This window comes from Nyctereutes procyonoides, unplaced genomic scaffold, assembly GCF_905146905.1.
Source record: "Nyctereutes procyonoides isolate TBG_1078 unplaced genomic scaffold, NYPRO_anot_genome, whole genome shotgun sequence".
Lineage (NCBI taxonomy): Eukaryota > Metazoa > Chordata > Mammalia > Carnivora > Canidae > Nyctereutes > Nyctereutes procyonoides.
Genome location: NW_026575145.1, coordinates 10059276 through 10085137, shown reverse-complemented (window position 1 = coordinate 10085137; position 25862 = coordinate 10059276). Strand labels below are relative to the sequence as shown.

The window sequence follows — 25862 nt, the reverse complement described above, 5'->3', positions numbered from 1 at the left end:
CAATTTCATTCTTTTGCATATAGCTGTCTAGTGTTCCCAGCACCACTTATTAAAAATACTATCTTTTCTCTATTGTATAATCTTGCCTCTTTTTTCATAGATTGACTGACCATACAAATATGTGTGTATATCTGGTTTCTCTATTCTTTTCCATTGACCAATGAGTATGTTGTCTATTTTTGTGCCAGTACCACACTGCTTTGATTACTATAGCTTTTTAGTAAATTTTAAATCAGGGAGCATGACATTTCCAGCTTTGTTCTTTCTCAAGATTACTTAGGCTATTGGTAGTTTCATACACATTTTAGGGTTATTTGTTCTAGTTTTATGAATAAAGCTATTGGTATTTTGGTATGGATTGCATTGAATTTCTATATTCCTTTGGGTAGTATGGACTTTTTAATAATATTAACTTTCCATCTATAAACACTGAATATATTTCCATTTATTTGTGTTCCATTACTTTCAGAGTACAAATCTTTTACCTCCTTGGTTTAATTCATTCTTAGGAATTTGATTCTTTGTGAAGCAATTGCAAATAGGATTTAAAAAATTTTCTCTTTCTGATCATCCATTATTTAGTGTATAGAAACATAAAAGATTTTTGTATATTCATTTTGTATCCTGCAACTTTACTGAATTCATTTATTAGTTCTTATAGTTTATTTTCAGAGTCTTTAGGGTTCTCTCTATATAGTATCATGTCATCTGTGAATAGTGAGAGTTTTACTTCTTTTCTAATTTGGGTGCCTTTATTTCTTTTTCTTGTCTGATTACTGTGGCTAGGACTTTTATGTTAAATGAAAGTGGCAAGAATGGGCATTCTTGTCTTATTTCTGATCTTACTAGAAAAGTTTTAGTTTTTCACCACTGAGTATGATGTTAGCTGTGGGTTTGGAGTATAAGATTTAAAATACAGATAATAGGAAAAAGATTTGAGTATTTTTCTTTCAGCTTCACTTTTCCTAAATTGTTTTTCATTATATCTGCATGCTGATTAGTCTATTTAGAATACATAAAATGTTTATTATAATTTTTGCATTGTTTTTATCATTCATATGTAAGAATAAGTATTATAATTACAAAAATTTAAATAACTTGTTATAAGAAATTTACTTTAGAAAAATTATTTTTAACTGTTTAGAATCAAAAAGGTATTATTTCTTCCAGAGGACAATATCTTCTTATGATGAAATGTTATAATCTTGCAAAGTTTACTATTTATCAAGTAGCAGAAATGAACAAAGGTAAATATAAATAATGCAAAATTATTATTGTCTTAATTTAAAAATAAATATTGCCTAAAAATGTTTACATTGTTTGCAATAGCTATGTATGGATAACATGAAATGTTTACTTGATCAAGGATAGATTTTGAAACTGTATATCATCAGTTTCACATATACATAGTCAACTATTAAATGCTTCATAATGAAGTGAGTTTTGTGAGAGATTATTATAGGAGATGTCAGGGTTATACTTTTATTTTCTAGTTTTTGTTGTCTGTAATTGGAATGTCTTATTGTTTGTTGGTGGTGAATAGATTTTTAGTATAGTATGGATTTATTACTCCATATTACAAAGGTAAATTATTGAATTGCTTGACTTCCTTAAAATAATTATATTCTAAATCCTAGATATTTGGCAAAGGTATTGATAAACTTTCTTTTCCTTTTAGGTCTCATTGAGTTGAGTCCTATACAGCAAGCACTCATTTATTCATTTTGTGAAAACCATGACAAAGCCATTCAGGTCTTGGATAATATTACTTTGAATAGGCCTGAGCTCACCATGTATACTCTATTAGCAAAAGCCCAAATGAAGGCCAAGAGAAACAAGGTGAAAAGTCTTGTGTAACACTTATTAAACCTATTAATAGAATTTTTATATTGTGCTTAGAATACTAAGGCTTACATACTTTTTAAATAAAACTAAATTATAATATTCATTTATTGATTCTTGTGTTAACATTTGGATTATTCCTTTTCCTCTTGAGAGTAGGGCTGCTATAAATACTCTTTTTCATGTTTTCTGTTAACATGAGGAGTAGTTTTCTAGGCTATATTCCTAGCCTAGAAATATTTAACTTTCGAATGTGAATATTTAACTTTCAGTAAAGTGACACATTATTCCTAACTCTGGGAAAAAACAAAGGGTGGCAGAAGGGGAAGTGGTTGGGGGAATGGGGTGATTGGGTGATGGGCACTGAGCAGGGCACTTGATGGGATGAGCACTAGGTGTTATACTATATGCTGACAAATTGAATTTAAATAAATTCTTTTTAAAAAACATACAAATATTTTATTGGCTTCTCAATAAAATTATTTTTCATTAAAAAAAGAGAGTGACACATTATTACATGGGTTTGTACCAATTTATTGTCCTACCTGTCATGTATGTGTGTGCCTGTTGATCTGTATCCTCTACTGTAATTGGTTATCAGGCTTTATTATTGTCAATTTGGTAGATAAAAACTGGTGTTTCATGTGGTTTTAATTCACATTTCTCTGAGTACAGATTGAATGTCTTCTTATATGTTTGTTAACCACTCATATTTCCTGTCCTATCAACATCTTAAACATATTTTTTGTTTGTCTTGTTCATATTGATTTTAGGCATTAAAAAATTAAATTGGTTGATAGTTGTGTGTGCCATGCATCTTGCATTTTGTGGCTGGTTTTACAGAGGTTCTTAATTTTAATTTAGTAGCATAAATATATTTCTTTTGTTTTATCATCATGGCTTTTTTTTTTTTTTTTTTTTAAAGGTTTTTTATTTATTTATTTACAATAGTCACAGAGAGAGAGAGAGAGGCAGAGACACAGGCAGAGGGAGAAGCAGGCTCCATGCACCGGGAGCCCGATGTGGGACTCGATCCCGGGTCTCCAGGATCGCGCCCTGGGCCAAAGGCAGGCGCCAAACCGCTGCGCCACCCAGGGATCCCTATCATCATGGCTTTAAAAAATTCTTGTTTAAGAAGTTTTTCCCTATCCCAAGGTCATACAGATATCCTTCCATATTTTCTTTTAAAAGCTTAAAACTTTTGCTTTTTCCATTGAAGACTAACTTAAGTTGATTTCTTTAGTATGAGATAAGTGATAAAATATCAATTTTCCCTATATGGATATTTAAGTATTCTAGTATCATTTATTGAAATGTTCTCTCAACCCAAAGATCAGAAGTGGTACATCTATTGGTTATAAGTATTCATGTATGTGCAAATCTGGTTTTGGGCTCTCTATTCTGTTCTTTTGGTCAGTTTCTCTATCCCTGACCCAATAGAACAATGCCTTTTTTTTTTAAGATTTATTTATTTATTTTTAGAAGGAGAGAGAGAGTGGGGGTGGGGGCAGAGGGAGAAGGAGAGAGAGAGAATCTCAAGCTGACTCCCCAATGAGCCCCAGGCTCGATGCAAGCTCAGGACCCTGAAATTGTGACCTGAGCCAAAATCAAGAGTAGGATGCTCAACCAACTGAGCTACTCAGGTGCCCCTACAATGTCTTAATTATTATTATAGTTAATTATTATAATTTTATTGTTATTCTTGATACCTGGTAGAGCTAGTTCCTATACCATATTCTTCTCTAGGAAATTCCTGGTTATTCTTGGGCCTTTACTCTACTATATACATTTTAAATTTAGCTGATCAAGATCTGTTAAAAAATCTGTCAAAATTTTGATTGAATTGTATTCAATCTCTAGGTTATTTTAGGGAGAATTGACACCTTTATTATATTGAATTTCTTTTGGAATATTCATATTTAATTTAACCTCCTCTCCCCCTACTTATTGCTCTGTAGAAACCTGGAGTTATCTTTGATTGTCCTTTTCTATCCAATCAATAGTGATGTTCTCTTGATTCATTCTAAATATCTCTCAATTCTACTTCCTTTCTCTATTTCTACGGTTATTATCCTAGTCCAAAGCATATTTTTATTTTGCTAGAATGATAGCAGCAGTGTTGCACTCTTCCAACACAACAGCTGCACTACTCTATTTAGAATGTAAATATGCCTTACCTGTAAGCCCCTCCAGAGCTTCCCCAGGAGTCTTTTCAGAGTAGTGAAGAAGAGACAAGTAGGACATCAGCTCCAAGAGGAAGTGAAGATGTGTTCACTTTAATTTAAATGGGTCAGAAGACTTTATGGATTCAAAGAGATAATGAAAGGGCAGTAATTTAGAAGAGGAAGAAATAACTTGTGTTTGCGCAGAGTGGGAGTCAGGGACACAGTTTGAGGAATTAGTTCTCAAAGGGAGAAGAAGGAAACCATTCAAAGACAGGAGAGAAAAAAGATGGAGATGGGGAAGATATAGATACATTGAAAAATAATGAGGGAAATGGGGAAAGAATGTGATGCATTTTTTCTACAGCAAGGTCATGTGCTGAGAATGAAGATGTAAAGATGGGCTGTAAATATATGAAGTAAATGCTAAGTGGGGGCACAGAGGACACTTAGCACATCCAAGTGAAATCTCATGTGTTTTTAGTAATTTAATATAATTAAGGAAATGAGCTAAAGAGTCACAAATATTTGTATCTCCATATAGATATATACATCTATTAGCTTACTATAAAAAGTCATTTCTATCTGGAAAATTGAATTTTTTTCATTACTGAATTTCAATTATATTGACTAAATAGTTTAAATGGGTGATTTTTGATGTTAGTTTATTTCCTGGTGCCAGTGGAATCCCATTAGGAACACAGTAAGACAAAATAAAGGTTAATTAAAACCACATCAGGTATTATCAATGGAAATCCCTTACTATTTAACAGCTGTTCACTATTTCTTCCAGGAAAATTACTAAAAAATTAACCATAAACTAGTCAATAAATTTGATTTTAGACTACAAGAAAATAATCTTTAGAATTTAGAAATTATAGTTTGAAAAATGCACATGTATAAGCCTGCTTAAGTAGCAAATTGTAGAGGCACCTTGGTGTGGAATTCCCTGCCATCATATTCCGCACCTCAGTCCTCACCTGGTGGTGCAATGACAAGGCCTGTGTCTTTACAGGCTGGTGTACCTAGGGTAAAATGAGAGTAGGACTGTGTGCTCAGGATTCCTTATAATGTTTAAAGCTGTCATTGTTAAATAAATACTAGAAAGAAATATTCTCTTCCATCTTTTTTTTTTTTTTGTAACCATTCTAGGAAGCTGTGAGAATGTTTAAAAAGGCGTTGGATATCTTTTCTCATTCTGATAAAGGACCAAATGCCATAGCAGCTTCAGCAGACTGTCTGTATAACTTGGGTCTTTGTTACATGGAGGAAGGCAATATACAAATGGTATTTTGTATATTTAGAAGCATAGTTATTTGTGATTTTAGAAATTGTGATTGCTTGCATTAAGTTCTATTTCTGAAGGCTACCTATAGAGTGAGTGATTAGACCAATTTCTTATAAAAGTATGCTTATAATAATCAGTGTGCACTCTGCAATGCCTACTATATTGTTTTATTTATTTAACACATTTTATTTGATACTTGTCAACAATATTCCAAAGACTAATGTGTTTCCTACCAAAAAAATAAATCTAACTGTAGGACATTATTATAGCAGAATATTTTCATCATATTGACATGAATTTACTCATTAAATTAAAAGTGCTTTATTTTTATTTTTTAAAAGATTTTATTTATTTATTTATTTATTATTATTTAGAGAGTGAATGGAAGAGGGGCAGATGGGTAGGGAGAGAGAATCTCAAGCAGACTCTATTTTAAAATTGTTAGTGATGTGATAAATAAAATAGTTATTTTACAATGGCTAATACTGGATATTCCATAATTTCATCTCTCTACAGACAGACATATAGACATGGACATGCACAGGCACATGTGCATGCACGCACACACACACACACACATACACACATACCATTCCAGTCTTTGTATTCATAGGGTCTTGCATGCCTATAAATTTGAAAAAGAGTTGCACTAGATTAGTTGTTCCATTAGGAAATTCCAATAAGTATAAAATTAATTAGAAATCTTTTCTGTGTTTTTAGCCCTTTTGGACAGCCAGAACAAACCAACCTTTGCTTTACAATGTTGGGAAAAATTTTAGAGTTCTATTGTTCGGAAATTTCATTACTATGTATTTACTATGGTTCTTGGACCCTCATGGAAAATAATTGTACAGGTTGTGATTTCTTTGAATAAACATAATATGAAAAATATCAAAATTATACTTCCAAAAGTACTGCTATCTAACAACATAGATTATTTGATATTAGTCTGGGAGTAAAGGGACGTATAAATTATAGTAATAAACCTGACTTGTTTATATTACTTTTATTTTTCTCCACAAAGTTCACTGGGAAAATGTATTTAGAATGACCAAAAATAAGTGAAAACTTTTCATCAATTGTTATACACTATGATTTATTAACATCTTAGTATATTCTACTCATTAAACAATTACTTAACAAAATACTCTTCTAGGCCTTTGATTGTTTTACGAAAGCTGTGAAAACAAATCCTGGTTTTGCAGAAGGCTTTTATCAACGTGGGCTTTGTAAAGTAAAACTCCAAAAGGACAGCTCAATCTTGGACTTTAATCGTGCAATTACCCTCAATCCAAAACATTACCAGGTATTTAAATGAACAATTTCAGTGATTTGGAGGGTGTGTCAAATTTGTTAAAACTATTAAATCTTTATATGTCATTATTATTAGTTAGCAAGAATCAGTTACTTATACCTACTTTTCAGCTGTGTTTTGATAATTCATATATCTGTATTTCCTCTTGAACTAAAAATTTTGTTTTCAACAGTGATTATGTAAAAGTGCTTCATGAATTGTAATGTTTATAAATATTGCTACTATTTTGTTGTACCTATTAACAATTAGAATTTTATGTACTATTATTAATTTTATTTACTTTGTATTTTGCTATCACATTTATTCCTGCCTTTTAAGAGACTGTAGAGATAACACAAAATTCAATAGGTGAAGCTTGATTAGCTCCTGATTTTAAAAGCCTATGAAATTTGAGTATACTAAATATTAGATGATTTTAGAGAAATACTATTAAGTTTCTCAGATGTATAAGGGTAGTGTGCTTATGCAGGAGAATGTTTGCATAATGGAAAACCTGGGGGTGAAGTTTTATGATGTCTACAACTTATTTTCAAATAAGCAAACATTGCAAATATAGAAATATTTTTCTGTACAATGAAATGACGACAATGTACAGTGGGGATGGAGCACATGCTCCCAGCCCACACCCCTTCCAGCCACAGCCCTCCCCATGCCTCTCAGGCCCTGCAGGGCTCCAGGCAGGTCCCAGGGGCCAGCGGGCCACTTGCATTCGCTCTGCCCCTTTTTGGTGGCCTCTGGAGTTGGCAGCAACATGATGGACCGAGGAGAGAATCTACAGCAAACCAGGACGAGGCAATCGTGGAGAAAAAAATAGATACAACAAATATTGCAAAATAATTATTATTGAATCCAAATAGGTCATATGGGAATTCATTGTACTATTTTTTCAATTATTCTATATGTTCAAAATATTTTTTAAAAGATTTATTTATTTGAGAGAGAGTATGTCATGAGTGGGAGGAGGGGCAGAGAGAAAGAGAGAGAGAGAGGGAGAGAGAGAGAGAGAATCTCAAGCAGACTCCCTACTGATCACGGAAACTCCTTGGGGCTTGGTGCCATGACCCTGAGATCATGACCTGAGCTGAAACCTAGTGTCAGATGCTCAACAGAATGAGCCACCCAGGCACCTGTTTGAAATATTTTCTAATAAAAGAGTAGGGAAAAAAGACTGTATTTTATACCATCTTTGGATGGTATAGATTTGTTCAAACTACTATATATTTTGGGAGAATTGGTGCTTTTATTAAAATATCAGGAGCAGCCCGGGTGGCTCAGTGGTTTAGCGCACCTTCAGCCTGGAGTGTGATCCTGGAGACCCAGGTGGAGTCACATCGGGCTCCCTGCATGGAGCCTGCTTCTCCCTCTGCCTGTGTCTCTGCCTCTCTCACTCTGTGTCTCTCATGATTAAATAAATAAAATCTTAAAAAAATATATCAATTCCTGCTTTCCTCCGCTCTTTCTCTGAAAAGGCATACTTAAGCCGAGTAGCCTTCTATGGTTTGAAAGGCAGATACTCCAAAGCAATCTTGAATTGTAATGAAGCCATCAAAATTTATCCTCAGAGTGTGCGTGCTTATATCTACAGAGGAGTTCTGAAATACTACAACAAGGTAGGGTGGTTTCCTACCTTGTTAACTGAGATTTTATAGTGGACAGATGCTCAGATGCCAGGTTATGACTTGCTTCCTTTTTTTTCTCTGTAAGAGGAGAATCACTATGGTATAAAGGACAGAATTGGGTAGAACACTTTATACTTTCACAGCACATCAAAGGGATTTCAATTCATAATTTTTCACAAAATAGTGATATTTATTTTTTAAACAGCACTTGTTATTTATCTTATTAAAAAAGTAGTGTATATTCATTGCAAAGAATTTGGAAAATACATAGGAGAATAAAGGAGAAGATTAAAATTACCTATTATCCCCACCATAAAATAACAATTCCTGAGAGTATTTTGGTTTATTTACATTTAGTCTTTTTTCCCTGAAAATATGAAGTATTTTCCAAAGTTGAGATTTTGTTGTGTCTTACTTCTCACAATCTTTGAAGATACCACTTTCAATGACTGAATAATATCTACCATAGTATATTTTTATTATTGGGTATTTGGGTTGTTTTAAATGTTTTACTCTTTTACTATCTTAAATAATACAGTTACACACACTAAGAACGAAATCATTACTTGAGTTTATAATTGATTCCTAAATGAAAATTACTGGAATGGTGTGAGCAGTACTGATACTTCATGGAATACTTTGTTTCTCTATACTTTTCTTTTCTGACCTTTCTTTGTAACTATTTCATGTGAAATATTTTGCAAATAATACCTTAAAGCAAAGGTAAGACCTTGTATTACGTTAATTGCATGAAAATTGCTATCTATAGAAATGAATAATCTAAGGTATCAGAGATGCATCAAAGAGGAAATGAAAGAGAACATGGGTAGAAAACATGACCATTATGTTACACAACAGTATGAGTGAAAAAAGTAAGCAAGCTTTCATGAACGTTTGCTGGATGAATGTGGCCTATTTCTCTTTTACTAAGAAGTATAATCTTTTTTTAGCTTTATTGCAAAATTGGCAATAAGATAGTCATCTAAATTAAGTTATATATTGAATTTTATTTGCAGGTAGGAGAAACATTATTATAATAATTCTACCAAGAGATCTTAATTAATTCTGTGAGAGATTAGCTTAATTGTGTTAATTTCACAGATGATGCACAGAATGGGTAGATGAGTGTTCCAAAAATTCTGATAGAATGAAGACTTTATTTTACAATTAAATTTCAGTCCATTGTGATTAACCATTCTTATCTATTTACTTTTTTTCTTTGTAGACTTACAAGTTAGCGATTACAGATTTAACTACAGCTATCAATATGGACAAAAACAGTTATGTAGCATTTTATAACAGAGCATTATGTTACACTAAGATAAATGAACTTCGACTGGTAAGATGACCATTTTAGTAAACTACATATTACAGTGATTGTAAACATATTTAAAGCACGTATAAAGCATTTTCTTATTTCTGTTATAATTTTGAAAAATAATTCCTGTGGAAACACACACCCACACAAACTTGAGAAACCAAAGAACCATTTCAAAGAATATTTAATGTTTGTTAGTCCTCATCAAATATTTTTATACAATCTTTGCAATGTTAAATGAAAAATTAATTTTACAATGCTTTTATAAGCATTTAAAGGCATTTATAAATTAAAATATATTACATAATTTTCATTTGAGCAAGTGTTTCTACTGATACACTGGAGAATTTTTAAGCAGAGATCACAAGCAATATTATTGCTTCAAAATCTCAACATTACTAGTAGAGTTTGTCAAGGTATTTTTCTGTACAGTGCTCAGGCTACAGACACAGCAGAGAGTTTTACATGATGGTTTCCAGGTCAGGAGCCAGTGATCAGTGTTGCCTGTGTACTTAAGAAGCCCCAGTGGTGTTGAGCAGCCCAGGTGGTGCAGTGGTTTAACGCCGCCTTCAGCCCAAGGCCGGATCCTGGAGTCCCGGTATCGAGTCCCACGTCGGGCTCCCTGCATGGAGCCTGCTTCTCCCTCTGCCTGGGTCTCTGCTTCTCTCTCTTATTCTGTGTCTCTCATGAATAAATAAATAAAGTCTTAAAAAAAAGAAGAAGAAGAAGAAGAAGTCCCATCTGTGGCACTCCTGGGTGACTCAAGGGTTAAGTGTCTGCCTTTGGCTCAGGTGTGATCCTGGGGTCCCGGGATCCAGTCCCACATCGGGCTTCCTGCGTGGAGCCTGCTTCTCCCTTTGCCTGAGTCTCTGCCTCTCTCTCTGTGTCTCTCATGAATAAATAAGTAAAATCTTTTTTTTTTTTTAAAGAGCCCCAGCTGATGGCTGCAGGAAAACTTTTTTCTCTATTTGTCCTGATCCATCTTCTACCTGTGCAAACCCTCTTTTATATTTTTGAATCTTATCCTTCTCTTCCCTACCCTTGTAGTTTTGGCCCTTTTCCAATCAAAATTCCTCACTAGCCAGGTGGTCTTGATCTTTTCAAGTTCTGTGCAATCCTCTTCTCTCTCTGTTGCCTGCTTGTCTTCCTTAATTCTTTCTACATCCATAGTCAATGAAGCTTTCTCCTAAAAGACTGTTCTGTATGGATACACTCTTCCAATCTCCTTGAAATTTGGACAGTGAAATCTGTTTAAAACATTTGGAGATTTAGAAATTCACTTGCTATGGCAGGGAAGAACTTGAGAACCATTGTTTTGGGCAGCCCAGGTGGCTCAACTGTTTAGCGCCACCTTCAGCTCAGGACGTGATCCTGGAGTCCTGGGATCGAGTCCCATGTCGGGCTCCCTGCATGGAGGCTGCTTCTCCCTCTGCCTGTGTCTCTGCTTCTCTCTCTGTGTGTCTCTGATGAATAAATAAATAAAATCTTTAAAAAAAAAAGAACTATTGTTTCTATGTAAGAGATTATAGAATTCCTGGTAGCAAGTCTATCAGGTTTCCTACAGAAATGTTGACAAATGAATAACTAATTTTTAACCAAGGAGTTGTTAAGATTCTAAGGGCTAATTAAAGGATCATTTATCAAGTAACCTGCACAGCAGGTGTCTCTGCTGTCTCCCTCCCACCCCCATTCCTGCCTTTTCTGGGTAACTCTGAAGCCACAAACAATGAACTGAGTGAGGCAGAGAACTCCCATTTTTGTTATCTCTGATATGTAACAGAATCAATGTTCTATAATTAGGGAAAATGAAAAACTACCTAGAGATCTAACTATAATAATAATATCTTGGTTATTTTAGAGCTGCCAGGTACCCAACACATTTTATCCAACTGAGGTGTTTCACAGAGGAGGAAATGGAAGCAGGGAGAAGTTAGAAATACACCCAAGTCACACAGAGTAGATGCCTATATTGGTGTTCACAGGTTTGTTTGCTTCTGGTTAATAGTCTTTAGGTGGCTTTGTAAAACCATCTGACCTCCAGCATGTGGACCGGATGTCATTTAACAGTGTCACGTCCTCCCTTTTTGTTTCCCTCCACCTGTTTCTCAGCATTCCTGCCATCACTAGAGTGAGAATACCCAAGTACCTTTCCGCAGAAAATGCACTTAGGTGTTCTTCCAAGATATGCTTTCATAAAAAATTAAGAAAAGGTGAATTCTGCTTCCTATCACCTCATTTTAATATAAATAACAGTTACCACTTACTTAGGACTTATTGGATGACAAACACTGAGCTAAGTGCTTTACCAAATACAATCAAAATATTTTTAAGTGGACTTTTACAACACTATAGTAAGTTGTTAATATCCAATTTTGTAGATGAGGAAACTGAGGCTTAGCGTTAAGTAATTTTCCCAAGATTGAAGAGCTAGTAATAATATAATAGCAGAGGCATGATCTAAATCCTGCTTATTGACCTTCATGACATCTCATTTCCCACCTTTTGTTTCCTCTTGTGTTAATATAGTTAGCTGCTTAGTTGACCTCTAAGGCATTATAGAGGTTTTACATTCTGGTGATTCTGTAACAGGAAAATTGCTAACATTCTAGTTTTGTTTTGTTTTATAAGTATTATGAATTATTTGTACAGCCCAGCAGAAGTTTGCTTATAATTATGTCATAATGCACATATAGGATCTGAAATTGCACAGTTCTTTTAGACATTTGAGGGCCTAGTAATGAAACACTACAGAAGGACCAATGAGCACATAGTAAAATACTTCTTATTTGCATTTTCATTTAGAACGTACTACAGGCATGTAAGACTTAGCACTTTTCTGATGAAACTGTAGAGGTCACTTTCTATCTCCTTTGTTCTGCCTCAGGTGGATTCTATCACTGCCTGAGCCACCAGCTTCTACCCCATCATTGCCCTGTATTTGGAGGCCTCCATTCGATCGAGAGAAACCCTATTTAGACACCAGAGAAATCCATATGGCCTTTTTGGACAAAATGTTCAGTAGGAAAAATAAGAGGATCAGCTCTAACCCAAAACTAGGATATTCCTATTACCTGGTGTAGAGTAGATGACCAGTAACCACTTATTTAGACAGTGAATTAAAAAAAAAATAAAGTAATGGAGAAATGTCCTATGAGTTGATAATTCTTAGTTTAGAATAATGTCTTATAAAACATGAGTATGCTTATCAAAATATTTTCAAGTAATTTTCAAATGAGTGCTTATTAGTTAGTGTATTAAATCCATTTTCATCGATTCATGATTTATTCATTCAACAAAAATTTATCTAAAGCTTATTATGTCCAGGCACTGAGCTAGCTATTGGCTTTACAATTTGGTGAACAAAATAGATAAGCTTTGCCTCCCTCCATAAACCTTAGGTTTCAGTGGGGAAAACAATAAAACACTAAAAAGAAATTTTAAAAGGTAACAAGTGCTCTACTTTACTGTCAACACTCATTTCGTGAAACTACTGAGTGGGGGAAGGGTGTTGCATTTCCCTGCCATCCAAACCATATACAATAAAAATGCTTAGGATGATTCACAGATAACATGTGAAAGGCGAGCACAGTGTGGACCACTTATTGAAACATAACAGTGTCTTATTTAATTAAAGGCATCCTTTAAATCTGAATGATTCTTTTTGGCCATAAATGTAAGCTTCATGAAAGAATTGATTATAGGTCATAGTTTAGGCATAAACATGTTTGTTCATAACCAATGTGGTAAGGCTCTAAAGAGTTAAATCTAGGTTGTAAGTGATTATTTTATTTTTTTTTTTAGGCGTTAACAGATTATGGAATCGTGCTTCTTCTTGATGCTGGAGAAACTGTGACGTTAAATACTTTCATTAATCGTGGACTCATCTATGTAGAGCTAGAGCAGTATAGTTTTGCATTAGAGGTAAACTTTCCTATTTACTTGTAAAAATGAACCCACTTGATTTTGCATGTTCTCTTCTGAAAACTAGTGAACAATTTTTTCTTGGTATCAAATGGCAGTATTAATGAGCAATAACAACTTTAGCAAGAATTGTATTGAAGTACTTTGAGTGAATAATATAATATTTGCCAAAAAATGTGTATTTTTACTTTGTTTTGATTGCAGGTAAATAGCTAATATGTAAAAAAGTGTTTCTGATTTGATGAAATAATCAATATACTCACTTTCTCCTAGGGAGTATCTTGGCTACACACAAAACTCAATTATTTGGCAAATAGAATGATTTATGTATGATTTATTTTGCTGCTCGGTGCTAAGTCTTCTTCACTTACAACTTTTCTTGTTCCCCATTGAAACTATATCAAAATAAATCTGTTTGTTTTACATAGGGCAGAAAATAGCTGCCTAAAATAGGCTACTGGGAATAGACTTTTAGATTAGTGGAAACAGGCACTCAGAATTGCAATAAAAGAGCATCTACAGTGTGTCAAAAGAGAAACAGGTGGTTTAAAATGTATTTTAGTAATTGTGTTATAATTGAACAAAATTCACCATCTTCATTTTTATCTTATTTGTATTGTCTATTTTAAATTAATTTGGAATTAAGATGAAAAGATATTGGGCAAAAATTAAATAGCAATTTGAAGTTTGCTATTAAATAATAGTAGTTCTGTTTTTGTGTTTCTGAGGAGTGACAACAGAATATCATGTAGTGGAGTGTTCCCTAATTTTTTCACCTTTAGAGATGCCTTGTATTATTTTTCTATGCCCCGGAGTCATCTTTTGAAATTCTGCCCCCACAGAAATAGTTATTATTAAGAAAGTGCCTGAGAAACCTTATTCTAGGCAATTTATACTACGATGAAATGTAATTTCAAGAGTTGAACTTCGTTAGGTTTTGGTTTTGAAATAGACCATTCAGAATTCCCTTAGGTAAGAGAAGCTAAGGAACTTCTTTGGAGCAGGAAAGTAAGCTATGGAACTCTGGGCAACAGTGTTGGGGTGGAGCAATATAGGAAAATGGGGGTTGGGAGCAAAATATTTTAGCTGTTTGAGAATTAAATACAGGGCCTGTGTTATCTAACAAGTAAATATTTATTTAGTACTTAATAAAATCTTTCAGCTAGGAAGGACTGGGGTGAGATTTGAACTCAGATTTTTCTTGATCCCAAATCCTATGTTCTTTCTGACCCAGACAAGTAACTGGCATTGATGTTTAAGTCATGGATTTCATTAAGACAAGAGTCCCAGTCCTTGAGGAGCTCATGGTCTAGTGGGAATCCTTATTGACCCTTCTCTTTCTTTATCCCACTTCTAACTCATGAGCAAGTCCAGTCAGCTCTACCATCAAAGCATATTTTGAATTTATCCCTTCTCATTTTTGCTACTGCTGTCCTCCTAATTCAAGCCTCAACCATCTTTCCCCTGGACTATTGTAGTAGCTTCTTAACTGTCCTCTTTACTTTTTTGTTCTTCTACATTCTGTTCTTTGCACAGCAGCTAGAGAGACCCCTTAAAAACATGAAAAAGATCAAGTTATTCCTTTGCTCAAAACCTTCTATTAGCTTCACATAACATTTAGAATAAAATCTGAATTCTTGACTGGCCAGCCAAGACCCTATATGATCTGACTTTTGTCCACTCATCTGACCTCATTGTGAACTGCTCTTCTTTTCTTCACTTACATCACTCTACTCTGGCCTTTTGCTATTCCTTGGAAATGCCAGGCTCCCTTCCTGCCTTAGAATCCTCGTACAAGGGATCCCTGGGTGGCGCAGCGGTTTTGCGGCTGCCTTTGACCCAGGGTGCGATCCTGGAAACCCCGGATCGAATCCCACGTCGGGCTCCCTGCATGGAGCCTGCTTCTCCCTCTGCCTGTGTCTCTGCCTCTCTCTCTCTCTCTCTCTCTCTCTCTTTCTCTCTGTGTGTGTGACTATCATGAATAAATAAAATCTTAAAAAAAAAAAAAAGAATCCTCATACAAGCTAGTCCCTAAGCATAGAACACTCTTCCCACTGATCTGTGTGTGGTTCATACCTCCTTTCATTTTAAATTTCTGCCCAAATGTGGCCTTCTTAGTCAAAAAGACCATAGATTAATTAAAATGGAATCTTTTGTTTAAAAATTAAAATAACCCTAAATAAGTCTGGACAGGGAAAACAAAGAAATAGAAAACAGAAGAAACCAGCAGAAAACGAATAATGAAATGGTAGACCTAAATCTAATCATATCAATAGTTACATTAAATAGAAATGGTCAAACTATATCAATTAAAATAATGAGAATATCACACTGGAGTTTTTAAAAAGCCCTAACTATAGGTGTGCCTGAGTGGCACAGTCAGTTAAATGTCCAACTTAGTTTCAGCTCAGGTCATGTTCTCAGGGTTGTGAAATCAAGCCCCACATCAGGCTCCACACTCAGCATGAAGTCTTAAGATTCTCTCTCCCTTTCCCTCTGTCCTTCCCTCTCTCTCTCTCTCTCTCTCTCTCTCTCTCAAATAAATACATTATTTTAAAAAGTCCTAGCTATATTCTGGCTATAGGAATACTTTAAATATACTTTAAATAAGTTTCTAAGTACTGGGTATAGGAATACTTTAAATATACTTTAAATATAATGATATAGATAGGTTAAAAGTAAAAGGCTAGAAAAAAAGCATGCCCAGCAAACACTAGTTAAAATTTTTAAAAAAGGATTTTTTCTCTATATAAAGTAAATTAATTTGAAACATTAAGTTAAAAAAGATGCAGGTTGAGGAAGAACCAGTGAAAGAATATAAGACTTAATAATACGAGGACTAGATAAAAACAAAACAAAACAAGAGAAAGCAGAGTCTTAAAGTCTGCCCACGGAAAAAATTTTAGTGGGAGTGACTGATAAATAGTGTGGTTAAGTAGGACAGATGTTGAAAACCTACTAATTGAAAGTTGTATGACCCTCATAGGAACACACTGAACAGGAAGTAGAATGCGGCATTTAGACTGGCATTGTTTAGAAAGTTAATGATTAAGCTGGTTGGATTGAGAATGTTTATCTCTTTGTCCCCTTGAAAACCTACCAGGAAAACAGTAAAGGAATAAGAAAGTTATAGTTCCACAAAGTTAAAGATAGTGGAGAAGAGATGTTCAGGGCACCCAAAACTACCACTCAAAATTTTAATACCTCAAACTTAAAAAATATATCGGTAGCTAAGGATCCTACCCTTGAAAAAAGTGAAATAGAGACTAAAACAGACAAATGCATTGCCATAGGTAAATGGGATGGTGGCTGGGCATCTGGGTGGCTCAGTGGTTGAGCATCTACCTTTGGCTCAGGTTATGGTCCTGGGGTCCTGGGATCAAGTCCCACATCAGGGAGCCTGCTTCTCCCTCTGCCTATGTCTCTGCCTCTTTCTGTGTGTCTCTCATAAATAAATAAATAAATAAATAAATAAATAAATAAATAAATAAATAAAATCTTTAAAAAAATGGGATAGTGATCGAAGGAGAGGTGCATGGAGTGATGGTCTAAGATAGCTAAATAATATCCTATGTTGGAATTAAACATGATATGATATTCATATTGTTTAGAAATTTAAAGGCAAATAGTGGAACCAAACCCAGCAAATTGTAAAAACAATTGCCTTTGGGGAGTGGAGTTGAATAAGGAGGTGATGGAGGGAGGGGGTCATTATAACCTCTGTAAGTTTTCTAGTTTTATTAGGCTCTATGCATTGTATATATGGTTACTTTAATAAGGCCATAAAATTGGCCTTTTTATTATTCCAAAACAGGAATAATGAGTTCAGGGGATGTGGGGACATGGCAGCTGTGAGTGTTGACCATGCTTTCAAGGAGATCAGTAGTGACAAGAACTAGAATGACAAGGCCATGTGTAGTTTTCAGGGAGGGAGGACTGAGGCATGTTAGGGCAGGGCAGTGAGCCAAGGAAAGATATAGAAAACAGCAGGACTATGATGGAGCAAGTTTTCAGAGGAGACAGGAAGGAATGAGGTCAAGGGCCTACCCTCTGACACAGAAAAGGAGACAGTGTGGGTGAAGGTCTTTATTAACTCATCAATGAAGGGAATGGGAGTTGGGATTTTGCTTTGTTTAAGAGTGACTCTGTGTGGTTTGTTATTTATGATTTCCATATTAGAGAAGATGAATCAGACAAGAAAAAACATAAAATGCTGCTGGCTTTATTCTAAGTAATGCTAAAAGTCATCATTTATGTCTATTGTTGATAATTAATACCTCATTACCATATGGCATAATAATAGTTATATATATATAAAGTCAAGTTGACATTTGTTAATTGTATCTGATTACAGAATGAAACTTGGTGTTCTCAAACTTTTAAGTTTGTGGTCACTCCCCACAACTTCTCAAATTAATAAGAACATTTGAAACAAATCTCACACTTGTAAATTTACTTCTATTTTAGTAAAACAGTCCTTTTAGGGGAATTAGCTGGCAGCATATCTGATTATATTTCAGTAGACAATCACTTTCTTATTTTCTCCCAAATATTTCCATTTAGTATCAAAATATACTTCAGGAATCTAAGTGAGGAGTCTACATTCACAGATTGGTCTATATGACAAATGCCTTCCTTCCCCAATATGATCCCAGAGTGCTCATCTGACCCTGCTGGCCCTCTTCCACCCGAGCATTTGCAGAAAACTAATTCCTCCCCCACAAGATAGGCAGCTTCCTTCCTGTGGCACAGCCTGGACAGGTTTGTGGAAGAAAGAGGGAAAAGAGAAGGAAAGAGGAAGGGAGAAGGAAAGAGAGACCATCTATTAAGATTAGCTCCTCTCCAGTGCCTAAAAGAGGTGCCTAATAGAGGATAGCGTTAGGGCCACAAAGTCAGGATCTTTTGCAGACTTAGCACTTGTAATTCTCTTCACAACCTCTTTCCCTGGGCTGTCTATCCTGGCTGACTTTTCTAACTCAAACTCTTGAAATTGAAGTTTATATTACTCCCTCTCAGGAGCTTTTAGGATCCCTGAACAAAATGATATACTACTTCCCAGAAGTGTGGATTCCAAAGGTAGGAGCAGCTTCAAGCTAATTCACACAGAAGGCCCAGTTATACCCTTTCCCTGGGCCTGGGTGCTTGTCTGTCCTATAGACATGTAACACCAAAGCTTCTCTCCAAGTGAATTTCCATTTCTATCTAGATGGGGAAGTCTCTGGTGGGATGCACTGGAGAAAAAAACAATAAAAAGAAAGCAATGAAATATCTCATTACACACAGCAGGGCAAAACCACAAGGAAAGTGGAGACCAGTAGCATAAGATTCCGAGTGAGTTTTCAGTTATGGGTGTCCTCTGCTCCATCCATTTTCACTGGCTATGATACTAAAAGGAAAAATAAAGTTTTAGTAAGATATACATTCTAATGGTTGTGCTAAGTATATTCATGGTAGAATCAAAGTTAGAAAGAAGTTTAAGAAAGCACTAAAGATAATGTTGCAAAATTAACAACAACTTATAAAACTGTTTCAGGATTTTAAACAAGCTGCACTGATAAGCAAGACTAATGTGAACCTCTGTCAAGCCACTGCCATGTGCCATCACAGGTATGGAGTATGCAATTTGTGTTGATGTGAAAGCAGGTAGAACCATCTTATTTATAGTAACAGGAGGATAGAAGAGACAGAAGAAACTGTTGTGGAACTAAGAGAGTACAAAAATGGGGATAGATACAAAGACTCCCTGTAAAGAAATGGGGAGCACATCTGAATATGTCATTAACACTCCTCTACCTTCTAATTAATGATTTAACCAAATCTTCAAGAAAATACGTGCATCATGCATTGGGATACCCATCTAATACAAGCCCATTTACTGGAAAGAACCTTGGTAATATACAGAATAAAATCATGCATACCCTGAAATAGCTAAGAATAAAATTAAGTCAACTAACTTTGTTCATAACATGGAACTAGCTTTAAAAAACTGGTTTCCTGGAAGGGAGGATGATTTCAAGAAATAATATATTTTCAAGAAAATTTTGCATTTAGAAAATGTAGCTCTAAATCTATAACTAATTACAGGAATACCAGTAAATATCCATAAAATACAATGAAATATATAAAAAACATATTACTCAAAAATTTTTTTCCTGTTTCTGGTGTTATTATAAAAATAAGTATTGGGGCACCTGTGGCTCAATCAGTTAAGCATCTGCTTCTTGGTCTCAACTCAGGTCTTGATCTCAGGGTTGTGAGTTCTAGAGCTGTGTTGGGCTCCACATTCAGCTTAAAAAGAAGTAAGTTATAGAAGGGGAGGTAAGAACAGTTACATAGGCTCAAAACAGATAGTGATCAATTTAAAATTTACTCAGATAATATTAGAGTGGTAGATTTTGTTAACTATAGTGTTTATGTTTCTACATATACATTTGGCATGTAAAAATTAATTTCTGGTCATTTTGCTTTTAAAAGCATAGAGATTCAGCTCATGATTTTAGTGTAGGATAAACTATGATTAAGTAGTAGTTTACAAGATTATTTTTCATGAAACAATAGCAATTAATTGGAGAGGAAACTGAGATATTCATAAATTATGTAGATTAGGCTATATAAATACCCAATTTAGAGAATAGAACACAGTTTGAATTATTTAGGAAACCAATATTCTTTTTTTCTCTTTTAGGACATAGATAGTACAGCCATATTTTCCTATGAGAGTCAGCCCTTTTATTTTATGAACATAGTTATATAATAATTGGTACAGCAACACCCGGGTGGCTTAGCATTTAGCGCCTCCATTTGGCCCAGGGAGTGATCCTGGGGTCCTGGGACTGAGTCCCACATTGGGCTCCCTGCATGCAGTCTGCTTCTCTCTCTGCCTGTGTCTCTGCCTCTCTTTCTCTGTGTCTTTCATGAATAAATAAATAAAATCTTAAAAAAAATAATGTATTTGTGAATGTCATTGAGTTAAAAAGCCTAAATGGGTCTCAGATAACTAATTTTATATAGACATTGTCACACAGTTGTCTATGTTAATCCAGGAACCTTTATACAATTCATCTCTTTAGACAATTGTTAATCTTAAAAAGAGATGGAATAATGATGACTAATGTGTTTATTTTGTTGGTTGAGTGCAGACCAAAAAGTCTGAGGTCATTGTATTCTCTTAAAATAATAATAATAAAAAAAAAGAATGCAAAATTCTCTCAACCTCATTCCTATGCTTAGCAACTATTAGAGAAGGTAAAATTCTTTCTGTGTCACTTCCAGATCTCTTTTATGAAATGTAATCACTGGGTATATATGGTGGAGGCTCCTTAAGCTGATACTGCTTTGCAATTCCAAATAACTCAACTTTCATCAGCCGACTGGAATCTCTATTGTCCTTTAATAAAAGTAGAATTTAAATAGACAATAAAGCCCTGATAACTCACACTCCAATTCCATGTGTTTTGAGTTTTACTGAATTTAGCAATAAGGAATGTTTAGTGATTGGTTATATTTATTTCAGGAAAAGTATCTTTGCTTTTCAAGATAAGCTATAACATACTTATACCACAGCAGCATGATTTCTAGGTACTGAGATTCATTATTGATGTCTTATAGTGGGGCAAGTGAAAATTTTCCCATTTGGAAAATTAAAAAAAAAAGGAATAAATCTTTAAATTTTAGGACTTTGATCTTTGAACTCATGGGGTTGCAGACGTTTGAAGTATGCTTTTGTATATCTCTGGCTCTCACTCTTGTGGTTGCTAGGAGACAACATTCCTTAGACTGAATATCCTACTTGTTGTCCAATTTGGTCACTAAGAGTGTTATGGTAGAGTTAATTTTTAGATCTCTTTGAGAAAGCCACCTTCAGATTAAAAAAAAAAAAAATTCCACAGAGGGAGAACCTGATTTACTCAGAGTTACCTGTCCTATCCACTTTTTACTCCAGAACATCTATTTTACTATCTTTATATTTGCATAAGATAGTTTTGAATCTTTGACTCTACAAGCCACATTCTTTAGTTTTGGGAGGTATTTACAATTTATTTGTACAACTCAGTAGGGCACATCTGGTCATGTATGTGATTAATTTGGAAGATGCAGTAGGCCTTTGTGTCTGTGGCCTTGCCTGCACACTCAGCACATGGTCCATAGTTAGACACTGGGATAAAAATCACTCACCTTCCTCAGTGATCACAGTATTTTAGATTTATAAAAACACCTTTTATTTTAGAAAAACTCATTTAATATGCTTTTATATTTGTAATTGATGCTTAATAATTTATGTCTTGATGAATATGTATCCTGATATAACATAGATACTCTACCACATTCTTCTGTTGTTTAACTGCCATGTGATTATTTAACAAGAGCTTCAATCTAGGATATTGTGTGATATTCACACCTTTAAAAAAAGGAGATTGCTACTTCTGTAGTTCTTCCTTTCTTTCTTTGTACAGGGGGCTGGGAATCTCTGATTTTTACAACGTCACCTTCTCTGGACTTGTTTTTTAGTCATTGTCAGCTTTGAAGAGCTTGCTAGATATCTTTCAAGGTCCCTTTCTAGCTTTAAGGTTTAATAAGTATTTACTTAGTCTGAATGGACTCAGTGCTCATTGAACTTTAGTGATGGTAGAGGAGTTAAGATGGCAGAGTAGGGAGACCCTAAGCATTTCCACTGAAGCAAGTCAGCTACTTGTTTTATTTTTTATTTTTTTATTATTTATGTATTCATGAGAAACACAGAGAGAGAGGCAGAGACACAGGCAGAGGGAGAAGCAGGCTCCATGCAGGAAGCCTGATGCGGGACTTGATCCTGGGTCTCCAGGATCACACCCTGGGCTGAAGGTGACGCTAAACCGCTGAGCCACCCGGGCTGCCCTAATTGTTTTAAATTCTAGTTCAGACATATTACTTATATCTGTATTGATTAAATCTCTGGCTGTGAGTTCTACTTTCTGTAGATATAAATATTTATGCCCCCAACTTGGGAGCACCCAAATATATAAATCAATTAATAATAAACATAAAGAAACTCATGGATAATAATACATTACTAGGGAACTTTAACATCCCACTTACAGCAATGGACAGACCATCTAAACAGAAAGTCAATAAGGAAACAAAGGCTTTGAATGACCCACTGGACCAGACAGACCTAACAGATATATTCAGAATATTTCATCCTAAAGCAGCAGAATACACATAGAACATTCTCCAGAATAAATTATATACTGGATCACAAATCATCCCTCAACAAATACAAAAAGATGAGATCATACCTTGCATATTTTCAGAACACAGTGCTATGAAACTTGAAGTCAACCACAAGAAAAAATTTGGAAAGACATCAAATACATGGAGGTTAAAGAACATCTTATTAAAGAATGAATGTGTTAAATAGAAAATTAAGAAAGAAACAAAAAAAATACATGGAAGCAAATGAAAATGAAAACACAATAGTCTAAAACCTTTGGAATGCAGCAGAGATAGTCCTAAGAGGGAAGTATACTGTGCAGTATAGCCCTAATTCAAGAAGCAAGAAAAGTCTCAAGTACACAACCTAGCCTTGCCCCTAAAGGAGCTAAAAAAGAACAGCAAATAAAGCCTAAAGTAAGCAGAAGAAAGGAAATAATAAAGATTAGAGTAGAAATAAATGATATAGAAACAACAACAAAATAATGGAACAGGTTAATGAAATAAAATCGATAAATTTCTAGCCAGACTTACCAAAACAAAAAGAGAAAGGAACCAAATAGATAAAATCAAGAATGAAAAGGGAAAGAAACATCACAAAAATACAAACAATGATAAGAGAATACTATGAAAAATTATATGTCAAAAATAGGGCAACCTGGAAAAAATGGACAAATTCCTAGAAACTTACAAAGTACTAAAACTGGATCAGGAAGAAATAGAAAACTGGAACAAACCCATAACCAGCAAAGAAATTGAATCAGTCATCAAGAATCTCCCAAAGAACAAGAGTCCAGGGCTGATGGCTTCCCAGGGGAATTCTACCAGACATTTAAAGAAGAGTTAATAACACCTATACTTCTCAAAACGTTCCAAAAAATAGAAATGTAAGTAAAACTTCCAAACTCATTCTATGAAGCCAGCATTACCTTAATTCCAAAACCAGACAAAAATCCCACTAAAAAGGAGAATTACAGGCCAATATCCCTGATGAACATGGATGCTGAAATTCTCCATAAAATTACTAGCTAATGGAATTCAACAGTATATTAAAAGAATTGTTACCACAACCAACTGGGATTTATTCCTGGGCTGCAGGGGTGGTTCAATATTTGCAAATCAGTCAATGTGATACACTACATTAATAAAAGAAAGGATAAGAGCCATATGATCCTGTCAATAGATGCAGAAAAAAGCATTTGATAAAATATAGCATCCTTTCTTGATAAAAACCCTCAACAAAGTAGGGACAGAGGGAATATGCCTCAACATTATAAAGGTCATATATGAAAGGCCCACAGCTAATATCATCCTCAAAGGGGAAAAACAGAGCCTTTCCCTTATGATCAAGACATAGGAACAAGACAAGGTTGTTCACTTTCACCATTACTATTTAATGTTGTACTGGAAATCTTAGCTTCAGCACTCAGATGACAAAAAGAAATAAAAGGCATTCAAATCAGCAAGGAAGAAATCAAACTTTCACTATTTGCAGATGACATGATACTCTATGTAGAAAACCTGAAAGACTCAAAAAAAAATTGCTAGAACTAATACATAAATTCAACAACCTTGCAGGATATAAAGTCAACGTGCAGAAATTTGTTGCATTTCTATACATCAATAATGAAGCAGCAGAAAAAGAAATCAAGGAATTGATCCCATGTGCAATTGTACCAAAAACAGTAAGATACCTAGGAATAAACCTAATGAAACAGGTAAAAGATCTGTACTCTGAAAAGTATAGAACACCTATGTAAGAAAGTGAAAAGGACACGCAGAAATGGAAAAGTATTCCATGCTCATGGATTGGAAGAACAAATATTGTTAAAATGTCTATACTACCCAAGCAATCTACATATTCAGTACAATCCCCATCAAAATACCCCCAGAATTTTTCACAGAGCTAGAATAAACAATCCTAAAATTTGTATGGAACCACAAAAGAACCCAAATAGCCAAAGAAATTCCGAAAACAAAAAACAAAACAGCGTTATCATAATTCCAGACTTCAAACTGTATTACAAAGCCATAATCATCAAGATTGTATGGCACTGGTACAAACACAGACCCAGATCAATGGAACAGAATTGAGATACCAGAAATGGTCCCACAACTATATGGTCAACTAATCTTAGACAGAACAGGAAAGAATATTGAATGGAAAAAAGACAGTTTCTTCAACAAATGGTATTGGGAAACCTGGACAGCCACATGCAGAAGAATGAAACCTGGACCACTTTCTTACACTACAAAGCAGCATAAATTCAAAATGAATGAAAGACCTAAATATGAAACAAGAATCCATCCAAATCCTAGAGGAGAACACAGGCAGAAATCTCTTTGATCTTGGCCATAGAAACTTCTTGCTAGAGGCATCTCCAAAGGAAAGGAAAACAAAAGCAAAAATGAACTATTGGGATTTCATCATGATAAATCTTCTGCACAGCAAAGAAAATCAACAAAACTAAAAGTTAGCCTATGGAATAGGAGGACATATTTACAAACGACACAGCTGATAAGGGGTTTGTATCCAAAATCTATAGAGAATTTATTGAACTCAACACCCCAAAACCAAATAATCCAGTTAAGAAATAGGCATATGTGGAATTTCAAAAAGAAAACAGATGAACATATGGGAAGGGGGGAGAAAAGGAGAGAGAGAAGCAAACTATAAGAGACTCTTAATTGAAGAGAAGGGTTGATGGAGGGAAGTGTGTAGGGGACGGGCTAGATGGATGATGGGTATTATAGAGGATACCCTTTGTGATGGGTTGTGATGAGCACTGGTTGTTGTATGTAAGTGATGAACCACTGAATTCTATCCCAGAAACCAGTATTGTACGGTATGTTAACTAACTAAAACTTAAGAAAAAAAAAAACTTTGGTGCTGATAACTAGATAGGTATAGAAAAATAGCTTCACTTTATTGCCTCATTTTTTTTCTTTTAGAATTGGTTAGGTTATACAAAAGGCTAGATTGTATTTTATAAACCATATGTGAGACCTGAAACTGTGAAAGTCCCAAAGAAAACCTAGGCAGTAATCTCCTGAACACCAGCCTTAGCAACATTTTTTTGGATATGTCTCCTCAGACAAGAGAAACAAAAGCGAAGACAAACTATTGGGACTACACCAAAATAAAAAGCCTTGCATAGCAAAGGAAACCGTCAACAAAAAGAAAAGACAGCCTATTGAATGGGAGAAG

At 34.7% G+C, this 25862-nt stretch overlaps 1 protein-coding gene across 1 annotated transcript in view; it reads left to right on the top strand.

Moving 5' to 3' along the window:
- Positions 1-25862, top strand: part of TTC6 (tetratricopeptide repeat domain 6) — a 183089-nt gene that overhangs the window by 140189 nt on the left and 17038 nt on the right. The window contains exons 19-26 of the mRNA XM_055309051.1: positions 1171-1247; positions 1679-1839; positions 5157-5291; positions 6449-6598; positions 8077-8217; positions 9452-9565; positions 13346-13465; positions 18999-19072. Coding sequence (XP_055165026.1) covers positions 1171-1247; positions 1679-1839; positions 5157-5291; positions 6449-6598; positions 8077-8217; positions 9452-9565; positions 13346-13465; positions 18999-19072 — 972 coding nt within the window. The remainder of the gene's footprint in view (positions 1-1170; positions 1248-1678; positions 1840-5156; positions 5292-6448; positions 6599-8076; positions 8218-9451; positions 9566-13345; positions 13466-18998; positions 19073-25862) is intronic.